Here is a 25830-nt window from a genome sequence, read left to right on the forward strand (position 1 = left end):
AGTCTATGGGCGAGAGGCGGGGTGCACCATGGACAGGTCGCCAGTCCATCGCAGGGCAATTCTAAAATGTATTAAATGTGATTAGTTAATAAATACTAACATGGTTTAATTATGCAAAGGTGCAAAACAGACAAGATTCTGTTATTTAAAATTTGTGTGGATGGTTTTCATAGAAGTTATGAGAAGAGAAATTGGGAAACCGGAAACGATGTCCTGCACTTCTGCTGGATTCCAGCACTCCAGCTGCATGTGATGGGAAGCAATCTGATTGAATATTTCCTCTACCATACTATTGTTTTAAGTGATTTATCAGGTGCCCAGGCTCAACTCAAACATATGACAACAAGCTTACTACTTTAAGGGATAATTGTCAGATTTTTAATTGTTGTCACCTTGGCAGAAAAGTGAATATCATTCAAGAGTAGTACTGCAGACCTGATTGATCACTTAAACGTATAGTATATACAGGAAATAAAGATCTTCCTGTCAGTAAGTAGTGGAGCTTGTGCATCAAGTCTATTATCCAAGTGAGGAGGGTAAGAAGGAGAGAGGATGGCATGAGTGAGAAAGTTTGGAGGGTTGGCTAGGAGAGGAGTAAACCTTACTCCTACAAGGGCTGAGGAGAGAGAGGAAGTGAGTGCAGATGGCCTCACCTGTGTTCTAGAGTGTTTGCTTTGTCCACATGATAATATAATTACCTATGCTTATTTTGCATTGCTGACGTTTTTTTATATCCTTGTTTTTTAGACTACAACTTTCAGTTGAAAGTTTTTAGAGCTTTAGAGGAGGTCAAGGTGTTGACCCTCAACAACAGAATGGATGCTGCAAACCCTTTACTTCTGTGGAAGAGGCGGGCTATTTGGAGAAGCTCCTTCCAGCTTCCACTGAGGATCATAAACTTAAATCTGGAGCACTTCCTAAAAAAATTTATGCATAATTTGGGACGCTTCTGACGACAATTTTAATAGCCAACAAATCTACATTGTCCCTTTGCTGTCTTGTTTCCACTTCTTTTATTTATCACCTTTACAAATAAAAACTCTTACAGTATTAACCGTTTTCATCAGCCACCTTTGTCAGTAAATTACTACAGGGTGCCCTGGGCCAGGAAGTTGAGGTTACACTGCCCCCTTGCAGTGTCTTTAGAGAACTACATGGGATCTTTAGAGCTCATCACTGACAAAGACCCAGAATTGTGTGAATTGTAATATATTATCATATAGCTGGAGGTTATGTGTGCAGTTTTCTTTAGTGCATGAAATTTTAACTTGCTGAGTAATAGAAAAATACTGTAGAGTAACAATTAAGACTTTTTTGTGCGTTAATTACGTTTTAGCAGACTAACATAATGATGTGCACAATTTAGTCTTTGTTACAGATCCATTTCTGTTTATGGTAATAAACAATTACTATATTTAGGCCCGAGCAGCAAAGCAGCTGCGAAGGCCTATTGTAATTCGAATGTTTATTATTATTATTCTGGCGACAAATGAATCGCCTTTTTCGTGGCTTTAACATATACAAAAAGTCAGCAAATGTGGCGGAGCTATCAGTCGTGTGTGAAATTTAAGTATTTTAAGGATTTCACGAAAGTCGCAGTAAAAATGGCTCAACAGCGCCCCCCTGAAATTTTCAAAAAACCCTCTGTATTGACCTTAGTTTATCATACAATTTTGAAATTTGGAACACTTGTAGAACTCCCCAAGACTTACCTAAAACTCTCTTGCACCCACGTCCTACAATAAACAGGAAGTCGGCCATCTTGGATTGAGTTTTGGATTTTGACCCCATTTTTGCCGTTTCTTGTATCCGTATTTGATCGAATTCCTCGTAGAGATTTTGAATGATCGCCTTGAAATTGGGTCAGTTTGCTCAGAAGGGATGGGGGATCTAAAGTTATCAAAATTGTGACTTTTTGAGCATGCTGAGGGGGCGGAGCCAGGCCTCAAAGTTTGACAACTCGCCAAAAAAATTTAAATTGTTATAGCTCTTACTAGGAAAGTCGCAGACACACAAAACATTCTGGTATTGATCCACATCTGGCCCCAAACAATATTCAATGGTCACATCCTGCCATCATCAAAGCCCCGCCCCCTCAGAACAGGAAGTGTCATGTTTTACTGTGAAAGGTCCACATTTCACCCCTGTTACCTAATCAACACGAAACTGTCCCTAGTGACAGATAACAAGATGGTCTAAGTTGGTTTGGAACACAGAGACTTTAGGCGGGAGGGTGTGGCCATGGTGGCGTGGCGAGGACAGACGTCACGCCATGGCATTACGTTTGCCTGTTATTTCCACATTTCTAAGCCGATCGCCAACAAACTCAATAGGATTGATACTGGTCCAGCCCCCTAAAGATTTCCTGTGAAAATATTGGTGGGCGTGGCCTAATTACTCCACAGCGCCCTCTAGGAGCACTAAAACAAACAGCCCCAAGCCATGCTGTGTCCGAGGTGTATGAAATTTAGTACACTTATGTAACTTCTCAGGACCTACAAAAAAGTCTCTTGGACCCATTGTCCAAACCCCACAGGAAGTCGGCCATTTTGGATCAAAGCCGCCATTTTGTCTCATTTACACACGTCGAATCTGAGTGAACTCCTCCTACAGCTTTTGACTTACAGAAATCGAAATCAATCAGTATGGTCTTAAGGCACTGGGGATCAAAAGTTACCAAAAGCTTTTTGCTACATGAAAGTATGTGGGCGTGGCTAAGCCTCAAAATCTGACTTCTCGCCATGAAACACAAAACTATTATAGTTTCTACAGAGAAAGTCACAGACACATGAAACCTTCTGGGATTGATCTACCTCTGGCCCTGAACAATATTCACTGATCAGATGCTGACATCATCAAAGCCCCGCCCCCTCAGAACAGGAAGTGTCATGTTTCACTTAGTGTGGGCCATATTTGATCTCCTTCAACTAATCAACATGAAACTGTCTCCAATGACAGATAACACGATGGTCTAACTTCATCTCCAGTACTGACAGGTTTGGCTGGAGGGTGTGGCCGTGGCGGCGTGGCAAAATCTGATGTGACGCCATGGCGATACGTTTGCCTCTAAATTACACATGCAGGGTCCGATTTACTCCAAACTCTATATGGTTGATCCTTGTCAGCCCCTAAACAGCTCTATTAGATTACATATGAATTTGGCTCAACGGTGCCCCCTACGACATTTCAAGTGCTCTAGCTCCCTCATGCCTGATCGGATCGACTTGAAACTTACTGTACATCATCATGGATCAAAGCTGGACATGTTGACACAGTCAATACATTACATCACTCTAGCCCCGCCCACTAATAAACAAATGACTGTAGCTTCCATATGGAAGGTCCGATTCACTCCAAACTGAATATGGTTCATCTTTGCCATTTGACATTTAAATTTGGATCAATAGCGCCCCCTAGGACACTTCAAGGGCTATATCTCCCTCATTCATCATCGGATCCACTTGAAATGTAGTATACATGATCATGACTTAATGATGGACATGTTGACACAGTCAATTGATGATGTCGTTTTAGCCCCACCCACAAACAAACAAGTGAGTGCAGCTTCCATCTGGAAGGTCAGATTTACTCAGAATTTTGTATGCTTTTTGCCAGACTGAAACTCTGCATGACCGAAGACAATATGACATGTTGCTCAAAGTGCCACCTACTGCCGACGTGTTGAAGTGACGCGGTGTCATCGTATGTGGAGTGTAGGAGGCGATGCCAGGCTCCTGCGGTCGCTCAACAGCCCGAGTTGCGCTGAGGGGTGCGAGGGCCTTCAAAGCTGCTTGCAGGTTTATAGTTGCTCTTGTTGTTTTATAACTACCCCTAACTCTTCATTCTTTGTGTTCATAGAAGCCTGTAACAGATACTTCGAAACATCAAAGACATCTTAGACTGAAGACATCACAATGAGGAGGATCGGATGGCACTCTCAACATTAAAAGGCATAGGGTGAGTTGACTAACTTATGGATTGTTGACAGGACTGTTTTTACCGATCCTTAGAATGCAAAACAATCTCTGATTTCTTTATGTGTTGGGTTTTTTGTTTAGCTTCTGCTCCATTTTGAGTGATGTGGAGCCTCGATACATCAAACGGGTGCCTGCATGCCTGATAAACGACGAGGAGACGGAAACAGATCGCATAGAAACAGGGAAAATTTATTCTCCTGAATGGAGGGCAATTAAACTTTGACATTTTACATAGGTGCTGGCACAAACTTGGGGCTAAAAAAAGGTCCTGCACATAGTGCCCAGTGACGGATGCAGCAGGAGGAAGCCTCCAAGAGACATCAACATTTGAATCACAGATTATATTGTTGATAAAAATGATCTTCAAAAATTCTTGTTCTGTTTTTATGCTTAATATTTCATTCATATGTGCTTTTATGTAGATGCAAAACATCTGATGTACTACAAAAGTTTATAAACTGTCCATTTCATAATACTGATATTTCCAAAATGCTCATAGAAATGGTAATTTTGGTAATGCTTTAATAGTGATTTGTTCAACATGATAATCTCTGGTACAGAGATCAACATTCAAGACTTTCATAATTCTGATAGTGATGTAGAAAGCTGACTGGGTGATCTTGAAATGTCTGATAATGTCAGATCTTAAAGACACTTATTGGGACCCCAGCCATGGGTTACACAATTAAGGCCGGTAAGAACTTTTCTGGAACTTTCAAAATAAATCGCATTAACCTACTTCCAGCACAGCACGCATGAGGGTGGGAATGTGTGATTGTGACTGTGTGTGCCTGTTTGTGTGTGTCAGGTTGGGTCTTGGCCTGCTCCCTCTCCTGGATCAAATGGGGGGCCTATTCCCTCCCTGCCACACTACCTGCCGGTGGTTTGTGTCTCTGGCCGCTGGTGTACTTGTGGTTCTCGGTATCCAGGGCTGGGTGCTTTGGTGTGTGCTGGCTCACTCCCGATGGCTGCTTGCTGGGGCCCGGACCCCTGGGCTCTGTTGTGCCTCTTCTTGGGTAGTAATATGTCCCGGGGTCTCGGGATCCATGGCTGGATCTGCTCGGGCGTAGACGGCTGCCGGTGGGGCCTGTGGGATCGTCGCTGCAGCTCCCTGGGGCCTATGCCCTGTGGCTGCTGGGTGGTTCCCCTGTGACTGTCCTCTGCTCTTCTCTGGGGGGGTTGCGGTAGTCCCGGCAGTGGTTCCCCTGGGGTTCCTGTGCTCTGGGGGGCCTTTTGATGTCTGTGGCACAGATCTCCTCCGTATCTGTCCCTGGTAAGTGGGGGCAGGTCTGTGGCTCCTCACACTCGCTATTGCATATTTTTGTGAGAAACCTTGCATACAAAAGCGCGTTCACACTCAGACCCACACGTGTTTAGATTCAGGTGTTAACAGGTACACAAATGTTCTATATTGAGCCGCATTTACCACTACATACATCTTGCATTGATAAGTATTGTGCACTTTTTGGTAAAAAAGCTGGTAATATGAACGTTTCTGCAGGTGTAGAAGCAAGCAGGGTGTTATCTTGTATTCTCTTCATCCTTCTTTCTTTCTTCCATTCTTTTCTCCTTCTCTCCCCTTTTCCTTTTTGCCCACCCTTTCTCTCTTACGTGCTTCTTTTTTTTCCATTTCATTTCTGTCTCCGTGTCCGCAACAACTGAAATAATTCCAAAGCAGTTTCTAATAAACTTTATTTTTATAAATATCAAACAGAGCTTTAAAGCGTTAGCCGTAATGCTCCACTTGTGAAATCAATCTGTTATTCTTTTTCTTGGCACTCAGACAACAATTCTGAGCGCTACTCTGCCTGAAAGGACACGGTTATAAAAAAAAATAAAATAAAGACACTTTATGGGACCCCAGGCATGAGTTACATCATTAGAGGCCAGTAAGAACTTTTCCGGAACTTACAAAATAAATCGCATTAACCTACTTCCAGCACAGCCAGGAACAAGGGAATAACAGTGGACTTCCTGTGACGTCACTTTTAGAATAAAAACTACGTACACCAACAAACAGACCTCTTCCAAGCAGGTCCCCAGCGGAACTGGACGGAGGGACACAGCTAATGTCTCTTTGCTGGCAAACAGACATAAACGCTGTCTCTACAACGCTGAGTGGAGCAGTTTTTCCCGGTCTGAAGGAAGGACAACGGGACCGCATCACCATGGCTACAGCAGTTACGTGCAGAACGAGCTGAGCACATGTGCTCAGTTTATGTGTTCTGTGTTTGTGATTTTAAAGTTAAGACAAACTTTATTTATAGGGGGATTTTAAACACAGATCGGCCATAACGCGCCGTCCACGCTTATGCATTTCAACCCTTTTATTAGTAGTATTTTAAATGTATGTGTTTGATTCTGATGATAAGCTATAAGCTTCTTTTGTTAGCTCCAATTGCTAACAGCTAAGAACACGTGCTTGCCTACTAAGAGTCAGCTAAAGATCATTTACCCAAGAAGGTTGTTAGTTTTCAATCTAGGAAATTATATTTCCATAAATATTATTTTACTAAACTTGATAACTAATTGGGCCCCATTTATCCAGAAAGGTTTGATTCTTTTTCAAATAATAATCCTTGGTTCTCAAACATAAATATTGTATGGTAATATTGCATCACTCTTTCGGTCATGGTTTTCAACCATCTCTGATCAACTTGTTTATATTGTACATAGCTTTTTCCGATAGCAAACAGGCTCTAGGTGACGGGTCAGACAAAGAGCAGTTCAAGACACCCTCATGAGGACCATTATATAGAGGAACGTGACGTTACCCGGTACGGCGGAGCCGGGCTCCCACCCTGGAGCCAGGCCTGGTGTCGGGACTCGTCAGAGAGTGCCTAGTGGCTGGGTTGCTCCTCGCGGGACCTGGCCGAGCCAAGCCCAAAAAGGAGACGCGAGGCCATCCCCCAGTGGGCCGACCACCTGCAAGGGGAACCATGAGGGACCGGTGCAAAGAGGATTGAGTGGCGGATGAAGGTGGAGACCTCTGCGGCCTGATACCCGGATGCTTAGGCTGGCTCTAGGGACGTGGAATGTCACCTCGCTGGAGGGGAAGGAGCCTCTCCTCGAGAGGGGCAGAACTCTCTTCTACTCTGGAGTGGGCCACAGGGAGGGGTGGTGGGCTGGGGTGGCTTTGCTTGTTGCCCCCCAGCTCAGCCGTCTCGTGTTGGGGTTTACCCCAGTGGATTTAACTCTTTGTGGTTTAACCCTTTCTCTCTCCTAGACATGGCAATTGACTGAGCTTTTACTGTGACTAACTGTATGTGCTCTCTTTCAGACTCTAATGTTGAAAACTGGCTCAGAGTTTATCTGTTATTTCTTTCTAGGTGAAACGACTAAAGGAGCTACATCCATTAACATTTACTTTTCCTTCCCATAGACAGGATTCCTGGATCAGTGCTTCTTTGTTCTCTTTGTGTCTCTGCTCTGTTCTTTCTCTCAAACCCCCAGTCAGTCGTGACAGATGGCCGCTCACACTGAGCCTGGTTCTGTTGGAGGTTTCTTCCTGTTAAAAGGGAGCTTTTCCTCTCCACTGTCGCTACATGCACGCATGTATGAGGGATTGCTGCAAAGTCAACACCAGTGACTGTCCACTGTCTCTATATGCTCATCTGGGAGGAGGGAATGCTGCAAGTCACTGACTGGATGCAATCTGCTGGGTTTCCTTAGACAGAAAAACATTTTATCCAATTTGAATAAATAACTGAATCTTCATTGATTAGAATTAATTGGAATGTACCTGACTTTTGTGAAGTGCCTTGAGACGACATGTGTTGTGAATTGGTGCTATATAAATGAACTGAAGTGAATTGAATTGGATGAGAGGGTTGCATCCTTGTGCCTTTGGGTTGGGGTCTCTGACTGTTGTTTCGGCTTACGGGCCAAGTGGTAGTGCGGACTACCCGGCCTTCTTGGCATTCCTGTCGCAGGTGCTGAATAATGCCCCTCCCAGGGACTCCATTATTCTGCTGGGGGACTTCAAAGCCCACGTGGGAAACGTCAGTGACATCTGGAGAGGCGTGATCAAAAGGAATAGCCTCCCGGATCTGAATCTGAGTGGTGTTTCATCATTTGACTTCTGTGCTAGTCACGGATTGTCCATAATGAACACCACGTTCCAGCATAAGGGTGTCCATCAGTGCACTTGGCACCAGGATACCCTAGGCAGGAGGTCGATGATCGACAGTTTTCGTGTCGTCAGACCTTTAGCCGCATGTTTTGGACACTCAGGTGATGAGAGGGGGTGAGCTGTCCACTGATCACCACCTGGTGGTGAGATGGATCCGCTGGAAGAGGAGAAACCCGGACAGACTTGGTAGGCCCAAGAGCATAATGAGGGTTTTCTGGGAACTTCTGGCAGAGCCCTCGGCCGGGGATGTATTAAACTCCCACCTCCGGGACAGCTTTGACCAGATTCCGGGAGATGTTGGAGACACAGAGTCCGAGTGGACCATGTTCTCCACATCTATTGTCGATGCTGATGCCCATAGCTGCAGCCGTAAGGTCTGCGGTGCCTGTCGCAGCTGCAATCCCCGAACCAGGTGCTGGACACCGGCAGTAAGGGAAGCTGTCAAGCTGAAGGAGTCCTATCAGCCCCAGAGGCTGGGGACTCGGGTTAGACTCTTTCATCACCCAGGCTGAAGTCACCGAGGTGGTTAAAAAACTCCGCGGTGGCAGGGCTTCGGGCGTGGATGAGATCCGCCCTGAGTACCTCAAGTCTCTGGGTGTTGTGGGGCTGTCATAGTTGACAAGCCTCTTCAACATTGCATGGCGGTCGGGGACAGTGCCTCTGGACTGGCAGACTGGGGTGGTGGTCCCCCTTCATAAGAAGGGTGACCGGAGGGTGTGTTCCAACTACAGGGGGATCACACTCCTCAGCCTCCCTGGTAAGGCCTACGCCAGGGTATTGAAGAGGAGACTCAGGCTGATAGTCAAACCTCGGCTTCAGGAGGAGCATTGTGGTTTTCGTCCCGGCCGTGGAACACTGGACCAGCTCTATACCCTCTACAGGGTACTCGAAGGTTCATGGGAGTTTGCCCAGCTTACATGTGTTTTGTGGACCTGGAGAAGGCTGTGTCACTCATGGTGCCGTGTGGGGGGGTTGTGCTCCAGGAGTATGGAATTGGGGGCCCTTTATTAGGGGCCATCTGGTCTCTGTACAAGTGAAGCAGGAGTTTGGTCTGCATTGCCAGCACTAAGTCAGAACTGTTCCCGGTGGATGTTGGACTCTGGCAGGGCTCCCTGGTCCTGTTCATAACTTTCATGGACAGAATTTCTAGGCGCAGCCAAGGGCCGGACGGGGTCTGGTTTGGGGACCAGTGGATTTTGTCTCCTGCTGGCACCCTTTAGCCAAGACCTACAGCATGCGCTGGGGAGGTTCGCAGCAGAGTGTGAAGCAGCTGGGATGAAGATCAGCTCCTCCACGTCCGAGGCCATGGTTCTCAACTGGAAAAGGGTGGCTTGTCCTCTTCAGGTTGGAGGGAGTTCCTGCCTCAAGTGGAGGAGTTCAAGTATCTCGAGGTCTTGATCACGACAAATGGATCGGTGCGGCTGCCGCAGTAATGGGGGCATTGTGCCAGTCTGTTGTGGTGAAGAGAGAGCTGAGCCGATAAGCAAAGCTCTCGATTTACCGGTCGGTCTACGTTCCTACCTTCACCTATGGCCATGAACTTTGGGTCATGACCGAAAGAACCAGATCCCGGATACAAGCGGCTGAAATGAGCTTCCTCCGTAGGGTGGCCGGGCACTCCCTTAGAGATAGGGTGAGGAGCTCGGCCATCCGGGAGGGGTCCGGAGTAGAGCCGCTGCTCCTCCACATCGAGAGGAGCCAGTTGAGGGGCATCTATACCGGATGCCTCCTGGGAGGTGTTCCAGGCATGTCCCACTGGGAGGAGGCCCAGGGGACGGCCCAGGACACGCTGGAGGGACTATGTCTGTCGGCTGGCCTGGGAACGCCTTGGGTTCCCCTCGGAGGAGCTGGAAGAGGTGTCTGGGGAGAGGGACGTCTGGGTATCTCTGCTGAGTCTGCTGCCCCCGCAACCTTGTCCCGGATAAAGCGGAAGATGACGAGTACGAGTACCACCGCCTTATTGGGCTGGTATTCACTGGAAAACCCTTAACAGACCGAAATATTATTTTATAAAATATTAAAGTATTAATATTAAATATTAAATAATATATTCACATTCATAATCACAACACACTTAAGATGGTAAATACTTTAACATGAAGGCCTACCAGCCATATTTCACAATGCAGAGAACTGGTATATCAGGCATGGGGTTATCAACTTTGGTCAAATAAAAATAACAAATATCCAGTGGGCATCCATCACGTGAGGTCGTGAATCTGTGAACATGATACGCCAAAGATGCAGAGATCTAAGGTATGACCTGTCGGGGATCAAATGCACGTATTTTCTGCATACCTCTCAGATGGGTATCCAGGTATGCAGATAGATGGCGGGCATCTGTGACATATGGTTAAGAATACACAAACATGATACGCCAAAGATGCAGAGATCTCTAAAGTAGGAACTGTGTGGGATCCAATAAGTATATTTTTCGGGATACCAGTCGGATGGGTATCCGGATGTTTGGCTATTTTTGTGGTCCGTGTCACGGAATATCGCAAAAACAGAATCCCTCATATATGCACGTGGATCTTCCCGTATATTACCTGTATATTTTCCATATACAGACATATCACTGAATCGCATAGTACTGTATCTAAATGCTTTCGTGCATTGCAGCAGCACTGTTCTACTAATCTTGAATACATTCATCATATTTTATTAACTGTAAGCTGTTTTAGTCCCCCGTGTGTTTGCCTACATTGACTATGGTTGGTGTTTACATTTCAAGGCAGGCCAACATGCACGACGCACAGCACATGCTGGCTGACCAGATATTGTGTGTGGAGCAGACAAACCCGGATTCCCAGGTTATTGTTCTTGGTGACTTTACCAAAGGAAACCTCAGCTAAGAACTCACCAAATTCAGACAGTTTATAAAGTGTCCAACCAGAGAGGGGAAAATTTTGGATCACTGCTACACAGTAAGCAGTGCCTATCACGTCGTCCCCCGCGCTGCTCTGGGTCACTGTGATCACGTGATGGTCCGCCTCATTCCTGCATACAGGCCGAAGTCAAAGCTCTGTAAACATGTGGTAAAGTCATAAAAGAAGTGGACTAGTGAAGCTGTACAAAATCTTCAAGCCTGTTTGGACAGCACTGACTGGGATATTTTCAGGACTGCTACCATCAATCTGGAGGTATAATATCCAGTGTTGGCGATTTGTGTTTTTGTTCATTTTCCTTACTCTGGTCCTTTGTTTACCTTCTGTTCTGTGTTAATCTTGTTTATTGGTCACACTCCCTCTGTCTCCCTGCAGCCTGGTCCACAACTGTCCATTGTTCCCCTTGATTACCTTGTCTCACTGTTCATTGGTTTACACTTCACTACCCTCTGTATTTAGGCCTTCTGATTTTCATTGTTCGTCTCCGGATCCTCTGCTCTGCTTACATCCCCAGTTCAATTTCATTAAGTTCTTGCCTGTTCACCTGCCTGAGTGACCGTCTGCAAGTTTTCTATTTTTGTCATTAAAGCTTATCTACTCACCATGATGCAGCTCCCATATTCCTGCTTGCACTTTGGTCCTGCTCAATACCAGCCGAACGTGACATTAGGATCCAGACTAAACAAGGACCAATGAGCAGGGGGGGAGAAGCAGTGGTCACCGTTCTGGGACCTTAAATTGGTGATTCCGCTTCCTGGAACTGGTGCCACATCTCTCAGTCTCCATAGTGTGAGCCACCAGCCCGGCATCAAGGACGCGGCCATTGCCCTTCCGCCCTGATAACGGAGCTGTGTTTGGCACCTCGCAATTCATCTGCCTAGGTCATCACAGCTCCACATCTCAGCCAAAACCTTTTTTTCCGCCTCCCGTCTCTGTGCCTCCTGTGTCCTCCTCTCGCCGTGGTTCCAAGCCTTCAGAGTTTCGCCGACTCAGCTCTACTTTCCACTAGTCATTTCCCAGCTCAGTATTCCCAGCCATGCTTCACCGGTTCTTCACGGCCCTCTAGTGGTCACCAGGGGACATCCACAGCATAGCTTAGGGCTGCTGAACATACTACTCCTCGATTCCAGAGCACTACAGTCCTGTCAGCAGCATGTTTCCTGAGTATTACACCTTTATCCACAACCCAAACCTCTTCTGTTTCTGAAACCCTGGCATCTCTTTCTGCATATCTGGACTCATTACTGACTGCGGGCCTTATCAGTTACCTCAGCTACTTTATCATCATCTTCTAAGCTCCTGGCTCAGTCTGTGACCTTGTCAGCTTCAGTCTCCACTGAGGGGTTCTGCCGGCGCTTCAGCTTCTCTCTCCACTGGAGGTCAGCCAGACACCTCAGCACCTGCTTCAGTAACTGCCTCCACTGAAGGTCAGCCAGACGCCTTAGTTCCAGTCTCTGCTGTGGGTCAGCTAGACGCTTCAGCACCTGCTTCAGTCCCCGCTGTGGGTCGGCGCGACGCCTCAGCCCTTGCCTCCGCTGTGGCTTCAGTGCAATGCCTCAGCTCCTGCTGATCAGTCATCATCATCGTCATCTACACTTCCGGCTCAATCATCATCATCATCATCATCATCATCTACAATCCTGGCTCAGACATGATCCTCATCTACACTCCTAGCGCAAACATCCTCCTCTTCATCATCTACACCTCTGGCTCCGACATCATCATCTCCTGCATCGCCTCCTGCTCCAGAGGAGCGCTTTTGTGTTCCTGTTCTGGATGGGTTCGAGGACGAACTGCCTCCTGTTGTTCCTGTTCCTGTTCTGGAGGGGTTCGAGGACAAACTGCCTCCAGTTGTTCCTGTTCCTGTTCTGGAGAGGTAGGAGGATAAACTGCATAAGGTCTTTAGAGCATCAAGGGCTCCGCCACAGATCTTCAGGGCTCAACCGTGCAACAGGCTTCCACGCCATTCTCCAGAGCTCTATCGTGGGTGCAACCGGCTTCCACGCCGTTCTCCAGAGCTCCACCGTGAGTGCAAATCTCCAGAGCTCTTTCATAGCCCTAGGATCCTCTACGCTCCACGGCTGGCTTCCAGACAGCCTGCTGCGAGGGTCCTCTACTCTGCTCGACTGGCCTCCAAACAGCCTGCTCTAGGGGTCCTCTACGCTTCGAGCAGGCCTCCTTCGTCACGGACCTCCTAGACCTCATCTCGGCCTTTGTCACAGACCTCCGACACTCCGTCACAGAAACCCCGCAAAGCAAAGCAGCTGAACCGGATTGTATCTCACCATCCACCCTGAAGCACTGTGTTGATCAGCTGTCAGACTAACACCTCACTGGAGACATGCCATGTGCCAACCTGCTTCTAACTATCCATCATCATCCCTGTTCCTAAAAGAACCAAGGAACACAGGACTAAATGACTTCAAACCTGCTGCTCTGACCTCTGTGGTAAAGAACTCCTTTGAGCATGTTAGGAATAACCTTTCTCATTATTGCTTATAGATGAGTTTCAACACACACCATTATGATAAAGTATAAATTCTAATGTTTTCACCTTTGTTGGAATATGGGTAAGAATCCTCATTGACATAAATTACAAGTACAAATGACCTACTGTTTGACATAAAGTTTAGTAAATTGGCTTTAAATAAGGTTTTATATCAAATCATATAGTATCATGAACTTCCTGACAGACAGGAAGCAGCACGTGAGCTGGGAAAACATGTCTCTGATCCCAGGACTATCAGCATTGTTTCGCCTCAAAGCTGTGTCTTTTCCCCTCTGCTCTTCTCCCTGTACACCTCCAGTCACCAGTCCCTCAAGCTCCTTAGGTTTGCGGATGACCCCACCCTCATTGGGCTCATCTCTGGAGGGATGAATGTGCCTACAGGAGGAAGACTGACCATCTGGTGACCTGGTGCAGCCAGAACAGTCTGGAGCTCAACGCTCTGAAAACAGTGGAGATGATTATGGACTTAAGAAAGAGCACAGCTCTACCCACCCCATCATCATGTGTGACTCTCAGGTAGCCATTGTTGACTCCTTTGTTTCCTGGGCCCATCATCGCTCAGGATCTCAAGTGGGAGCTGAACATCACCTCCCTCACCAAGAAGGATCAGCAGAGAATGTACTTCCTGTGGCAGCTGAAATAGTTAAGCCTGCCAAAGACAATGATGGTGCACCACTACTCCGCCATCATTGAGTCCATCCTCACCTCCTCCATCACCATCTGGTACGCTGCTGCCAGGGACAAGGGCAGGCTGAAGCGTATCATTCGCTCTGCAGAGAGTGATTGGCTGCAAACTTCCTTCTCTTCAGGAACTGCAAGTCTCCAGGACTCGGAGGCAAGCAGGAAATTACAGCTGACCCCTCCCACACTGAACACAAACAGTTTCAGACTCACCCCTCTGGCAGGAGGCTGCGGCCCATCAGGACCAAAACCTCTCGCCACAAAAACAGCTTCTTCCCGTCTGCAGCTGGCCACATTAACAAGGCCCTGGTCCCCCACGGACACTTTCCATGTTTTGGTTATGCACATTTAACCCATTAAATATATGAAAATAACCCTTTTAACCTTTAAACCCATGGGCAGTTTATGGTCTTGTGGGCTCCTGGGCCCAGGTGTATAAGAAGCCTTTTGTGTTTAACCCTGGTCATCCACACATTTTCATCAAGGAGGGGTCTAATAATATGCTTACCCAGGAGAAAGTTTTGAAAAATAGCCCTAAATGATAGAATCTGATTAATTTTGAGGATGTAAATGGATAACACTCAGACAGGAGATGGACAAACCCAATGTGAGCCTATACAGTAGATTGTTTGGACAAAGTTCCAGGTTTTAGGGCCCTCTGAGCTCTTAGGCCCATAGACCTGGTAGACAAGTTCCGCAATCCGTTGCTGCTTTTAACTAGTTACTTCACTGCCTCTTAGTGTGTGTTCACAACAACAGCTACTAAAGCTGTAAAATAGCAAGAGCGACAAAAGTGACAGTAAAATAAAATTACAGTAACAGTTTACATGAATAGGATTGAACCTGTCAGAAAGATGACATGAATCATGAATATGTATCATGAACATTAATGACACTTTAAAGGTCATGACTGTTGTCATTAAGTGGTATTTAGTTTTTCTAATGTCTGCATCCTAAACAGTGACAGCTTTTAAATGTTTTTGCATCCTCGTCATAAAATCAGACTGGTACATTTAAAATTATATCCACACCATTGCTTCATCGATGATGGGTGAAAACATGCCACTCTTTAGCTTTTCAGATAGAGTTCTTTAAAACTCTGTTAAGAACTGTGAGATTAATTTTATAAATTCTGGCTGAGCTGTGTTCCAGATAATCATCCCACTGGATGTATACATGAAAAACATATATAAGACATTCTTGCATGTAAAACAATACGAACAGCAGTATTTATTTTAGTTATGCTTTTATTTTGTATTGTTTTATTTATTTAATCGTTTCATGCAGATTAATGAGACAATGTCACACTGTAATGCTAATAGCACCAAAGCACACTACACTGACGGCTGGAGGCGGAGCTTCAGCCGCCATAGCTCTAGCCACTGGTGGAACCACAACTGGTACCGTAGAAGGAAATCGAGTGGAGTGAAGCCGCACCGCCTAAAACGAGCCTGTGCAAAAGAGGGTATAGCTAGCATGCTGCCTTGAGACAGACAGGTGCATGAGGGCAAGTTTATCCTAACGTCTTGCATATACCAATGAGAGGAGGAATGATGGTAAATTACAGATCTAGCTTAGCCATGAAAGAGGAGATGCAAATTTTTTAATCAGTCACACGATCAGTCAATGAGGTTGGGACATCTGCCATGGCTGTTGTACCCGGCAAGCGAGAAGTGTGTTGAATGGCTCATTCAGCTGCTTTATGACTAGATTCTGATTCATACCATGACAGACTTTTTCTTCCGCTAGCAGGACACAAAGTGCAAAACATGCACCAGGTTGCCAGAGCTTTTGGCACCAGCTTTACTGTTACCTACCTCCTCTTTCCAGGCCCAGCGTCACGTATTATCTGTGTCTTTATTGACATCTTTAGTAAAGTCAAATTGGCTACCAATGGAGGAGGCCTCATGTGACTCTGCTTCTCTATTTTCTCTTTTAAGCCTTCCCTTAAATTCATATTTAATGTCATATTCAAATAATATCATAGTTAAAAGTTTGTTAAAATCTAGACTCAAATGAAGTGGAATTTAGAGTTTCAGGGTATACCTCTGAAATCACCAATTGATTCAAATTCTTTATTTCCTCCATCCTTAATTGATAGAACCTATGCAAAGTGGAGGAGCCTAGAACTTGTCTCTGTGAAGGATTTTTTTTGTTGATGGCATTTTGGCCTCATTTGCCCAATGATTTCTTCAGGTATCTGCAGGCCAGAGACTTTATCAGTAGGCACTTCCCTGGCTCTCCAAATGTCGCTGCCACCACTACGAATTACACTACAATGTAAACCAAACATTTTTCGAAGTGCGCAATATCAAAAATCTATAATCTGTTACTTTCTAATTTCTCAGTGACATCTGATTATCCTCGCACTGCTTGTTCCAAGGAACTTAATTTGCAAATCGATGATAAACAATGGCGGTATACTCTGAATGGCATTCATTCCTCATCAATTTGTGCTACACATTGCATCCTCCAGTGTAAAATGGTGCACAGCATACAGTGGTCCAGGAGTAGTTTGGCCCTGGTACTGACCCTAACTGCACAAGATGTAATTTAGGCCCAGATAATCTCACTCACATTTCTGACCTGCACTTCCTTGTTAACGTTTTGGGATTCAGTTTTTGATTCATATTCAGCTATCTTGTCTGTTAAGAGTTCTACAGTCCTCTCTGACTGCCCTGTTTGTGATTCTCCCTGACACACACTCATTGCCATCCCACTTTGTTAAATTTGTAGTCTTCCTTATGTTGCTGGCCAGAGGAGGCCTTCTGGGAAGAGCCAGGGTGGCAATGCTGGACCTCTTGATTTAAGTTAATTGATCTAAAAAATATATATAGTGACAATAATATGGTGACAAAGTTTTCACTGCATTTCTGCATTGTAGGATTTGCTTTTATTATAACATAAAATTATGACATAAATCGACTACATCTATAAAGCCTAGACTATCTAACTTCATAACACACCTGCAGACCTGTGCAGATGTTATTCATTAAAACAACTAATATCTCTGCACTGGAATTTATACCAAGAATAAATCTATACCAGGTGGTCCAGCTTGATAGGCTGGATTCCCTGACCCTGTGCCTTCCTTCTCTTCTTTATCAGTTTCCCCTGCACTGTCTCCTTTTTCTCTCTCTGACTCTGAAGTCTTCTAATCGTTTTTACTTAGGCGAACGTCATTTTCCTCATCTTCACTCATTTCTTCACCTGTTGCGATTTCAGTGGGCTCCTTCACCTGTGACCCACTTGGTCTCTATCAATCTTCCTTCTTCAAATCTCAGAGTTTCTTCTTACTCTTATCCCTCGCTTTTTTGCCAAAGAAAGTGGAAGTGTCTCCACTTTTAAATTTCCTTTTCATTTTGGTCTGCAATGTGCAAGCATTCAGATTTTGAAAAATTAGCCCATTTATTACCACAAGATGAATATACTAATATTAAATCAGAAATGATCACATTCACAAAGGTCACACAAGCAGTTATATTAATAAATCTTATTCTCATGGCAGCCAATTTATTATTTTCCCGATCTGACCGAACGAATGTAGCGTGGTTTAATTGTGCCTATTGCTGTGATATTGATCATATAGAGCCGTCATTGAAACTGCAGCCCCCCAAAAAAGCAAACTTTTCTGTTAACTGTTATGTTGCCTATTGTGAGCTAAACTAACAAGGAAAATATGCTAACGCTCTTACAAATCACACACACGAGTGAGTCATTTTCATCAAACGATCTATAATCGTATTACACCATGTACGTCAATAACTTCCGCAGACATTTTATTCATTGCAAACTTAAGTTGCCTTTACTGTTGTGTTAAAACATCACCTAGACAAACTGACTTTAACTGCAGAAACTTGGGACAGCTCAGTTGCTCCACTCTGCTGGGATGCAGACAGACTGCCTCGTTAATGTGCCTGTGACACACGCAAGTTTTTCAGGGACCCCAGATTATAGCTACAATTCTATATTTTTGGTAAATTTATGTTCAATTTGAAGGCTGTAAGAGACCCCCTCCTTGAATCGCCAACTTAATATGATGGAGGGGTTTGAGTGCTCGAATGATGCTCGAGGCTATGTTGTCTGGGGCTTAAATGAACCTGCTAGGGTCTCCCATGGAAAACAGGCTCTAGGTGATGGGTCAGACAAAGAGCGATCAAGATACCTTCATGAGGACCACAAAATCGAGACACTGGACCTCGCCTGGTATGGCTGAGCCGGGGTCCCACCCTGGAAGCAGGCCTGGGGTCGTGACTCGTCTGCGTTGCTCATCGCGGGACCCGGCCGGGCCAAGCCCCAACGAGAGACACGAGGCCATCCACCAGTGGGCCCACCACCTGCAGGCGGAACCATGAGGGACCGGTGCAAAGAGGACAGCAGACGAAGGTGGAAACTTCGGCGGCCCGATCTCTGGATGCTTAGGCTGGCTCTAGGGATGTGGAATGTCACCTCGATGGGGGGCAGGAAGCCTGAGCTTGTGTGGGAGGTCGAGAGATATCGACTAGAAATAGTCGGGCTCACCTCCACGCACAGCTTGGGCTCTGGAACCCATCTCCTCGAGAAGGGCGGGACTCTCTTCTACTCTGGAATGGCCCACGGGGAGAGGCGGCGGGCTGGGGTGCGTTTGCTTGTTGCCCCCCAGCTCAGCCGTCTTGTGTTGGGGTTTACCCCAGTGGATGAGAGGGTCGCATCCCTGAGCCGTCAGGTCGGGGACACGTCTCTGATTGTTGTTTCGGCCTACGGGCCGAGCGGTAGTGCGGAGTACCTGGCCTTCTTGGCTTCCCTGTCGGGGGTGCTAGACAGTGCCCCTCCTGAGGACTCCATTATTCTGCTGGTGGACTTCAACGCCCACGTGGGAAACGACAGTGACACCTGGAGAGGCGTGATCAGGAGGAATGGCCTCCCCGATCTGAATCCGAGTGCTGTTTTGTTATTGGGCTTCTGTGCCAGTCACGGATTGTCCATAATGAACACCATGTTAAAACATAAGGGTGTTCATCAGTGCACTTGGCGCCAGGACACCCTAGAAAGGAGGTCGATGATTGACTTTGCTGTCATGTCATCAGATCCTCGGCCGCATGTTTTGGACACTCGGGGGTAAGGGAAGGGGTGAGCTGCCCACTGATCACCACCTGGTGGTGAGTTGGATCCGCTGGAAGAGAAGAAAGACAGACAGACTCGACAGGCCCAAGCGCATAGTGAGGGTCTGCTGGGAACGTCTGGAAGAGCCCTCGGCCAGGGATGTATTCAACACCCACCTCTGGAAGAGCTTTGACCAGATTCCGGGGGATGTTGGAGACATAGAGTCCGAGTGGACCATGTTTTTCACATCTATTGTCGATGCTGCTGCTCGTAGCTGCGGCCGTAAGGTCTGTGGTGCCTGTCGCAGCGGCAATCCCTCAACCCGGTGGTGGACACAGGCAGTAAGGGAAGCTGTCAAGCTGAAGAAGGATTCCTATCGGCTGTGGTTGGCTTGTGGGACTGACTGGCTGCTGACGGGTACCGTGACGCCAAGTGTGCCGCAACCCGGGCTGTGGCAGAGGCAAAAACTCGGGCCAGGGAGGAGTTTGGTGAGGCCATGGAGAAGGACTACCGGTTGCCCTCGAAGCGATTCTGGCGAACTGTCTGGCGCCTTAGGAGGGGGAAGCAGTGCTTCACCATCACTGTTTATATTGTGGGGGCGGGGGGGTTTTGCTGCCCCCCCTTGCAGATCTGCCCCTGAGGTTGCCCCATAACCACAGGGTCTCTCCCTCTATCTCTGTTTGGTCTGATCTTTGACCTTCCCCTTCTCTTTTTTTTTCTTTCTGGTTTAGTTATGTCCTTTATACCCATATTCTGCACAATATTCTGTACGATATACCCACACGTGACAGTAGCAAACCCCCTTATTTTTATTATATATATATATAATAAAATTAAGGGGGTTCGCTATATATATATATACACATACTCAATGTTCTTTTGCTACTTGTAAAGAAAGAATCAGTGCTATATGTAAGCCATGTATTGCAGTTGTTGCGCATGTTTTATAGTGAAAGGATGCGCTTGTTAATTAGTTATTGACATTTGTGGATTTTGGGATCTTAAAGGCTCATAACAATCTGTTCATGTTAGCTGAAGCTTTATAATGATGACCACATACATTTTTTCTCTATCTAATAGTTGTACTAAATGACTTTCGATCATTTAGGAAACAATATTAATTTACCTCAGACATTCTCTCGCTGCCAAGCTAGCTGCAATAGTATAAAGACGCTTCAGGCCGAAAATATTGATATAAAAGCACTTCACGTTTATTCAGACACTTTGTCTTGTTCATTATGTTGATAAAACATTAGAGGTGTGACAGGAAAACCTGTGGGTCAAAGGAGGATGGGATGTCTGGCTGGGGGCAGGACAGGAGGATGCTGAGCTTGTTCCTTGGCTGAACCTATTAAAGAATGTTTAGTTCATTTACTCTACCCATCCTCCTTCTGTTTGAAGCCAGTAATATGCTTCATATCTTACCACACTCTGATATTGTTCTGCTGGAGCATGCTTTCCACCTTATTGTATTACTCCTTATGGTCTCTAATCATAACTTTAAGTTGCCTTTGTATACTCTTCAATAATTCCTTGAAGTCTCTTTTTGGTCTCTTGTTTAAAAAATAATAAATATAGAGGCAAAACTAAAATTTTATATTTTTCTAATTAAAGGCATAGTCATCTGAGAAAGTTATGATAAAGTATGGATTTTTCTATGAATTTTTGAATTTGGATCAATATTACCTTATATATAGAATAAATTGTATTCCACAATTTTTGGTTGTGAGAAAGATTTATACCAGGGACATGTAAAAAATTTGTTTTTTTGCATATAAACAGAAATCTAAGAATATTTTAGGGATTTTACGATAAAGTTTGAATTTTACAAGAATGTCTGAATTCATATAGGAACTGGAAAAAATATTTCCACTAATTGCTTGCAGTTCTAGTTTTTATTATTATTATTATTGCTGTTATTATTTTTACTCTGACATAAAAATGACTGCATATCAGGTAGAATTGTATGCATGTAAGGCAGAGTTCAACGTATTTTTATTACACCATTGTAGAGATGTCTTACCTCCTTGGCCATATCAGTATACTTCTGCTTCTCCTTGGGCTCCAGCACAGCCCACCAATCAGCCAAGATTTTTGTGGCCCCACGGTTGTCTAGCCGAGGATGTTCCTGCCTCACCAGGGAACGATGGCGTTTGCAAAAGAGGAGGAAAGCATTCATAGGTCGACGTGCCCGGTGTTCATTGGAGTCCTCCTCAACTTCCTCTGTCATGCTTACACTCTGCACTTGGGAGTTCTGGTCCTCACTGCACAGCCCTGCCTGTTGAGAACCATCTAAGTAACTGTAATGTAGAGTCAGCTTCTGGTGGTAAATGTACAGATGGTAATTTAGGGGCTGGCTGGAGAAAATAAACCAGACTTGCACCACTGAACCTACTAACCTTCCCCAGCTCCTCTTCATCATCTTCTTCTTCTTCCTCAGAGAATTCTGAAGCCTTCTTGGAAAGAAGTGGGTGCCACTGCAGACATTTGCGTTTGGGTCTTTTGCCAGTGAGCTCTTCTGCAGGTGGCGCCTTACCTCTTCCTCCACTCTTCATGGTACTACCGCACCTAAAGAAACAACAAATAAAGTTGCATTAGAAACACTGTCTGTACCTAGTAGGTGCAGAAAAAGCATTTCCTGTTTATAACATGTCAAACTGAAGCTAATTACCTAATATTAAATAAAGAACTGGTAGAGTAAGAACCATTTTTTTGCATGACAAGGTGGGACCAACAAAAGCTTTTATGCAGGTTACAAAAAGGAAGAATCCAAAATACAATGATTTTTATTTTGGTTTCAGTTGCAATTTGCTGGTGAATACAGAGAATTCCAACTTTTTAACATTTTATTTTAAGTGCAGACATGAGACTGGTCTTGGATATCCAGGATTTTGTACTAGTCCAAATAAACCCGGCAGAGAGTTTATTTGGACTGTTACAATAGCATTTGGACTGTTACAGCAGTCCAAATGAACCCTCAACCGTTTCACTTAGCAGGTTAATTGGTGAAAAAAAGTGGTACAGGTGGTGCTATGTTTTACACAAATACACCAACAAGAATTCTTAGGGAAATTTGACATGTTCTAAGGTACCTCCCAGAAAAAGTAACTATCTACACACTGACAATGAGAAATGTCGTTCTGTATCTGGCTTCAGAAATAGAATAGTAAATGGACTGAACTTATATAGGACTTTTCCAGTCATGCAGAACACTCAAAGCGCTTTACACTAGAGCCACACTCACCCAATCGCACTCACTAACACTCACACATTCATACACCGATAAGCCACTTGAGGTTAAGTGCCTTGCCCAGGCAAGTGCACTGCAAGTGAGGTTAAGTGCCTTGCCCAGGCACACATTGACATATAGCTGAAGGAAGCTGGAATCGAACCCACAACCTTCTGATTGCAAGACAACTACTCTTCCTACTGAGCCACAGTCGCCTTTAGAACTAAAGAGTAACTGATTTCAATATTTCACAGGAGTTTGAATGTCTTATGTATGAAAACCATAATCCAGTAAATTGTGTTTCTCTCAAACAATTGATCACAAGTGGTCAGTCATGATGTACGCCACAGGTCAAGTTTCTGTTCACGATACCTTTCTTGAAATCCTGAGTTCTATCAATTTTGGGATGCATGTATCAGTATGCATAGTCAGAGTTTGCTTTTATTGATCTGTACAATTTCCTAAATTTACCTGTAGATATACGTTGATGTGACCAGACAATTACAGCTAAAGTGCAAAAGTAAAAAAAACAAATCAGTTTGCACACTGTAAATACCATGCTGTTGTTAAATGGAAAAGGAGGTTACTGTTAAGAAATCAAAGTCTAAGCAAGAAAAACCCAAATACCCGATAATTAAATTAGTAAATAGAAATGTATTCTGATAAATTGCTTTTTATATAATATTTTTATTTTGTTGCATAGCATACCAATGAAACTATGTTTTTACACTTTGCTTGCAAAAGGAAGAATCCTTTTACTTTAAAGATACATACTATCTAGTGGTGTATTTTAAAACTGCTGGTTAATGTTTAAAAAGAGAATCTGAAACTGAACAGCTGGCATTGGGAAACCCTACAGTGGAATAGCAACTTTAACAGATTTTGACGTAGAATCTGAATTATTACAGTTGCATGTAAGTTGCAAAGGGGTTCCAACTTGATCCAGAGCTTGGCTCCGATGACCCCCAAGCTATGAGATATTGACCTAGATATCAAAGCTTAAGTGAACAGTGACAATGACACTGTCATTCAGATTAGAATTTTCCCATGTGACTGATTTTCATACATATTTTCTGGTCGTAAAATAATTTAACTTCTTAATCTGCTTGTATCAGGGCTGACCTTCCCTCTATCCAGGACCTATACAGGCCTAGGGTCTGGAAAAGGGAAGCTAAAATCTCTGTAGACCCCACACACCCTGCACACAAACTGTTTAAGCTTTTACCTTCAGGCTCGTGATACAGAGCACAGTCTGCTAAAACCAGCTGCCAAAGAAACAGTTTCTTCCCCCCGCTGTTTCTCTGATGAACACTTGAAAGTCAGAGTTTCAGAACAACATCATGCAAACTTTGAACGATTTTACGTTATATTTGATTGTAAAGTCAATTGTGTATATATGTACATTTAAAAAAGATAATATTAATTATAGAGAGTAACGTGTACCAGACTCAAATTCCCTGTTGGTCTGTACAAACTTGGCAATAAAGCTGATTCTGGTATATCCTTAAATATTTCCATGATAAATTAAAATAAATAAAACCACTGATGTGACTATGGTGGTTAGTATTGTTGCTGCATAGCCAGAAAACTTGGCTAGAGTCTCTCAATGGAGTTAACATTTTTTAATCATAAATGAACAGATTGAAGCAAAAATTTTGAAGCTTCTTCTACACTGCTCAACAAAATGCGAGTTTATTGTGCTTCTATAGTGTTTTTAAATTGTTCACTTTTTCTCTCTTTCATGAATTGGTAACCTGTCAAGAATGTACCCTGCAGGTATTCAGGCCAATTTTAATTTATATTCTTCTTAAATCTTTGACCTGCCAGTTAAAATTTTGATTCCTATTTATCTCTAAAACCTAGAACTAAAACTTTTTTTTTTCTGCACTTAAATTTAGGTTTAAATGTGTGTTTAAAACACAATAACAACATTTATATTTTCTGTAAACAGTTGTCAGTTATATGAGCTCTATTCTTTTTCACTGAAAATCTAAAAATAAAGAATTGAAATATGAATACATGCACAAACATTTAAAAACTTAAATTTGTTTTTTAATTAATTTGATAGAAACACGGCTCACTCTAGTAAGACATACCTCCCATTGTTTTATTTGGGAGGGAGAGACAAACATTAATTCTTTTTGCAGAAAAGTGTGGTAATCTTTCCATTTAATTCAGTTCAATTAATTTTTATAAATTTATTAATAAATAAATTGTATTTACTAATTAATTTATTTAATTAATTTATTCATTTTTATTAGCGCCAATTTACAGCACATATCGTTTCAAGGCACTTTACAAAGTCAGTTCAATCAAATCATACGGATTTCAAGTCCGGTACATACATTCCAAATAGTCCTAACTATCAAACAGTGCAGTCAGATTCAGATTATTATTCAAACTGGTTAAAACGTTTTTAGTTTTTTTTTTTATCTAAGGAAACCCAGCAGATTGCATTGAGTCAGTGACTTGCAGCATTCACTCCTCCTGAATGGGCATGTAGAGACAGCGGACAGTCGCCTACATTGACTTTGCAGCAATCCCTCATACAGAGCATGCATGTAGCAACAGTGGAGAGAAAAACTACTTCTTAACAGGAAGAAACCTCCAGCAGAACCAGGTTCAGTGTGAGCGGCCATCTGCCACGACCAACTGGGGGTTTGAGAGAACAGAGCAGAGACACAAAAAGAATACAATAGCACTTATCCAGGAGTACATTCTATGGGAAAAAATATGTCCCCTGCTGGACAGACCTGATTGTATTTGTCTAGATCTACTGTGTTCACCATACAGTCTGGGTATTCCACACACTCGTCTTTGTTGAGCCCTGAGAAAAATATTCTGCCTATCCTCTTAGTTTAACTTCAACTACACAAACAGAAAACCCATGAATTAACTAGTATAGTTGAGAAGATATGAGAGGATATATGCAGTTGTGCTTACATACCTGGCTCTGTTTCCACTCCATGTCCAGAAGAAAAACTAAAAAACTCTACTTTTGTGAACAGTAAGGAAAAGCCAGAGATCCCAGAGAGAACCTTGCACAGGGAGAACATACGAACTCCAAAAATAAAGTTACTGGCAGGATTCAAACCCACTGCCTTCTGCTGCAACATTGTTAACAACTGCTCCCTCGTGCAGCCTGGCAAACAGTATACAAGTAAAATAAAATAATAATAATATCTAACAAAGTAAAATGTTTATATATCTCAATGTGTTTGGGTTTATTCTGGGCGGCATGGCACAAATTAAATTCAAACTCCATAAAAAATTATTTAATGATTAGAAGCTATTTTTTGTATAGATAGATGTTGAGTGGAAAACAGGAATAC

The 25830-nt window shown here is 44.1% G+C and overlaps 1 protein-coding gene across 7 annotated transcripts in view; it reads right to left on the reverse strand.

The window, feature by feature from the left end:
- Nucleotides 1-25830, reverse strand: part of LOC124876537 (HMG box transcription factor BBX) — a 75099-nt gene that overhangs the window by 43883 nt on the left and 5386 nt on the right. For all 7 annotated transcript variants that reach the window (XM_047379414.1, XM_047379412.1, XM_047379415.1 and 4 more), the window contains 2 exons: nucleotides 21669-21837; nucleotides 21293-21547 (listed from right to left, as the gene is read on the reverse strand). In XM_047379414.1, the coding sequence (XP_047235370.1) occupies nucleotides 21293-21547; nucleotides 21669-21837 (424 nt within the window). The remainder of the gene's footprint in view (nucleotides 1-21292; nucleotides 21548-21668; nucleotides 21838-25830) is intronic.

The sequence above is a fragment of the Girardinichthys multiradiatus genome, chromosome 11 (assembly GCF_021462225.1).
Source record: "Girardinichthys multiradiatus isolate DD_20200921_A chromosome 11, DD_fGirMul_XY1, whole genome shotgun sequence".
In the NCBI taxonomy this organism is placed as follows: domain Eukaryota; kingdom Metazoa; phylum Chordata; class Actinopteri; order Cyprinodontiformes; family Goodeidae; genus Girardinichthys; species Girardinichthys multiradiatus.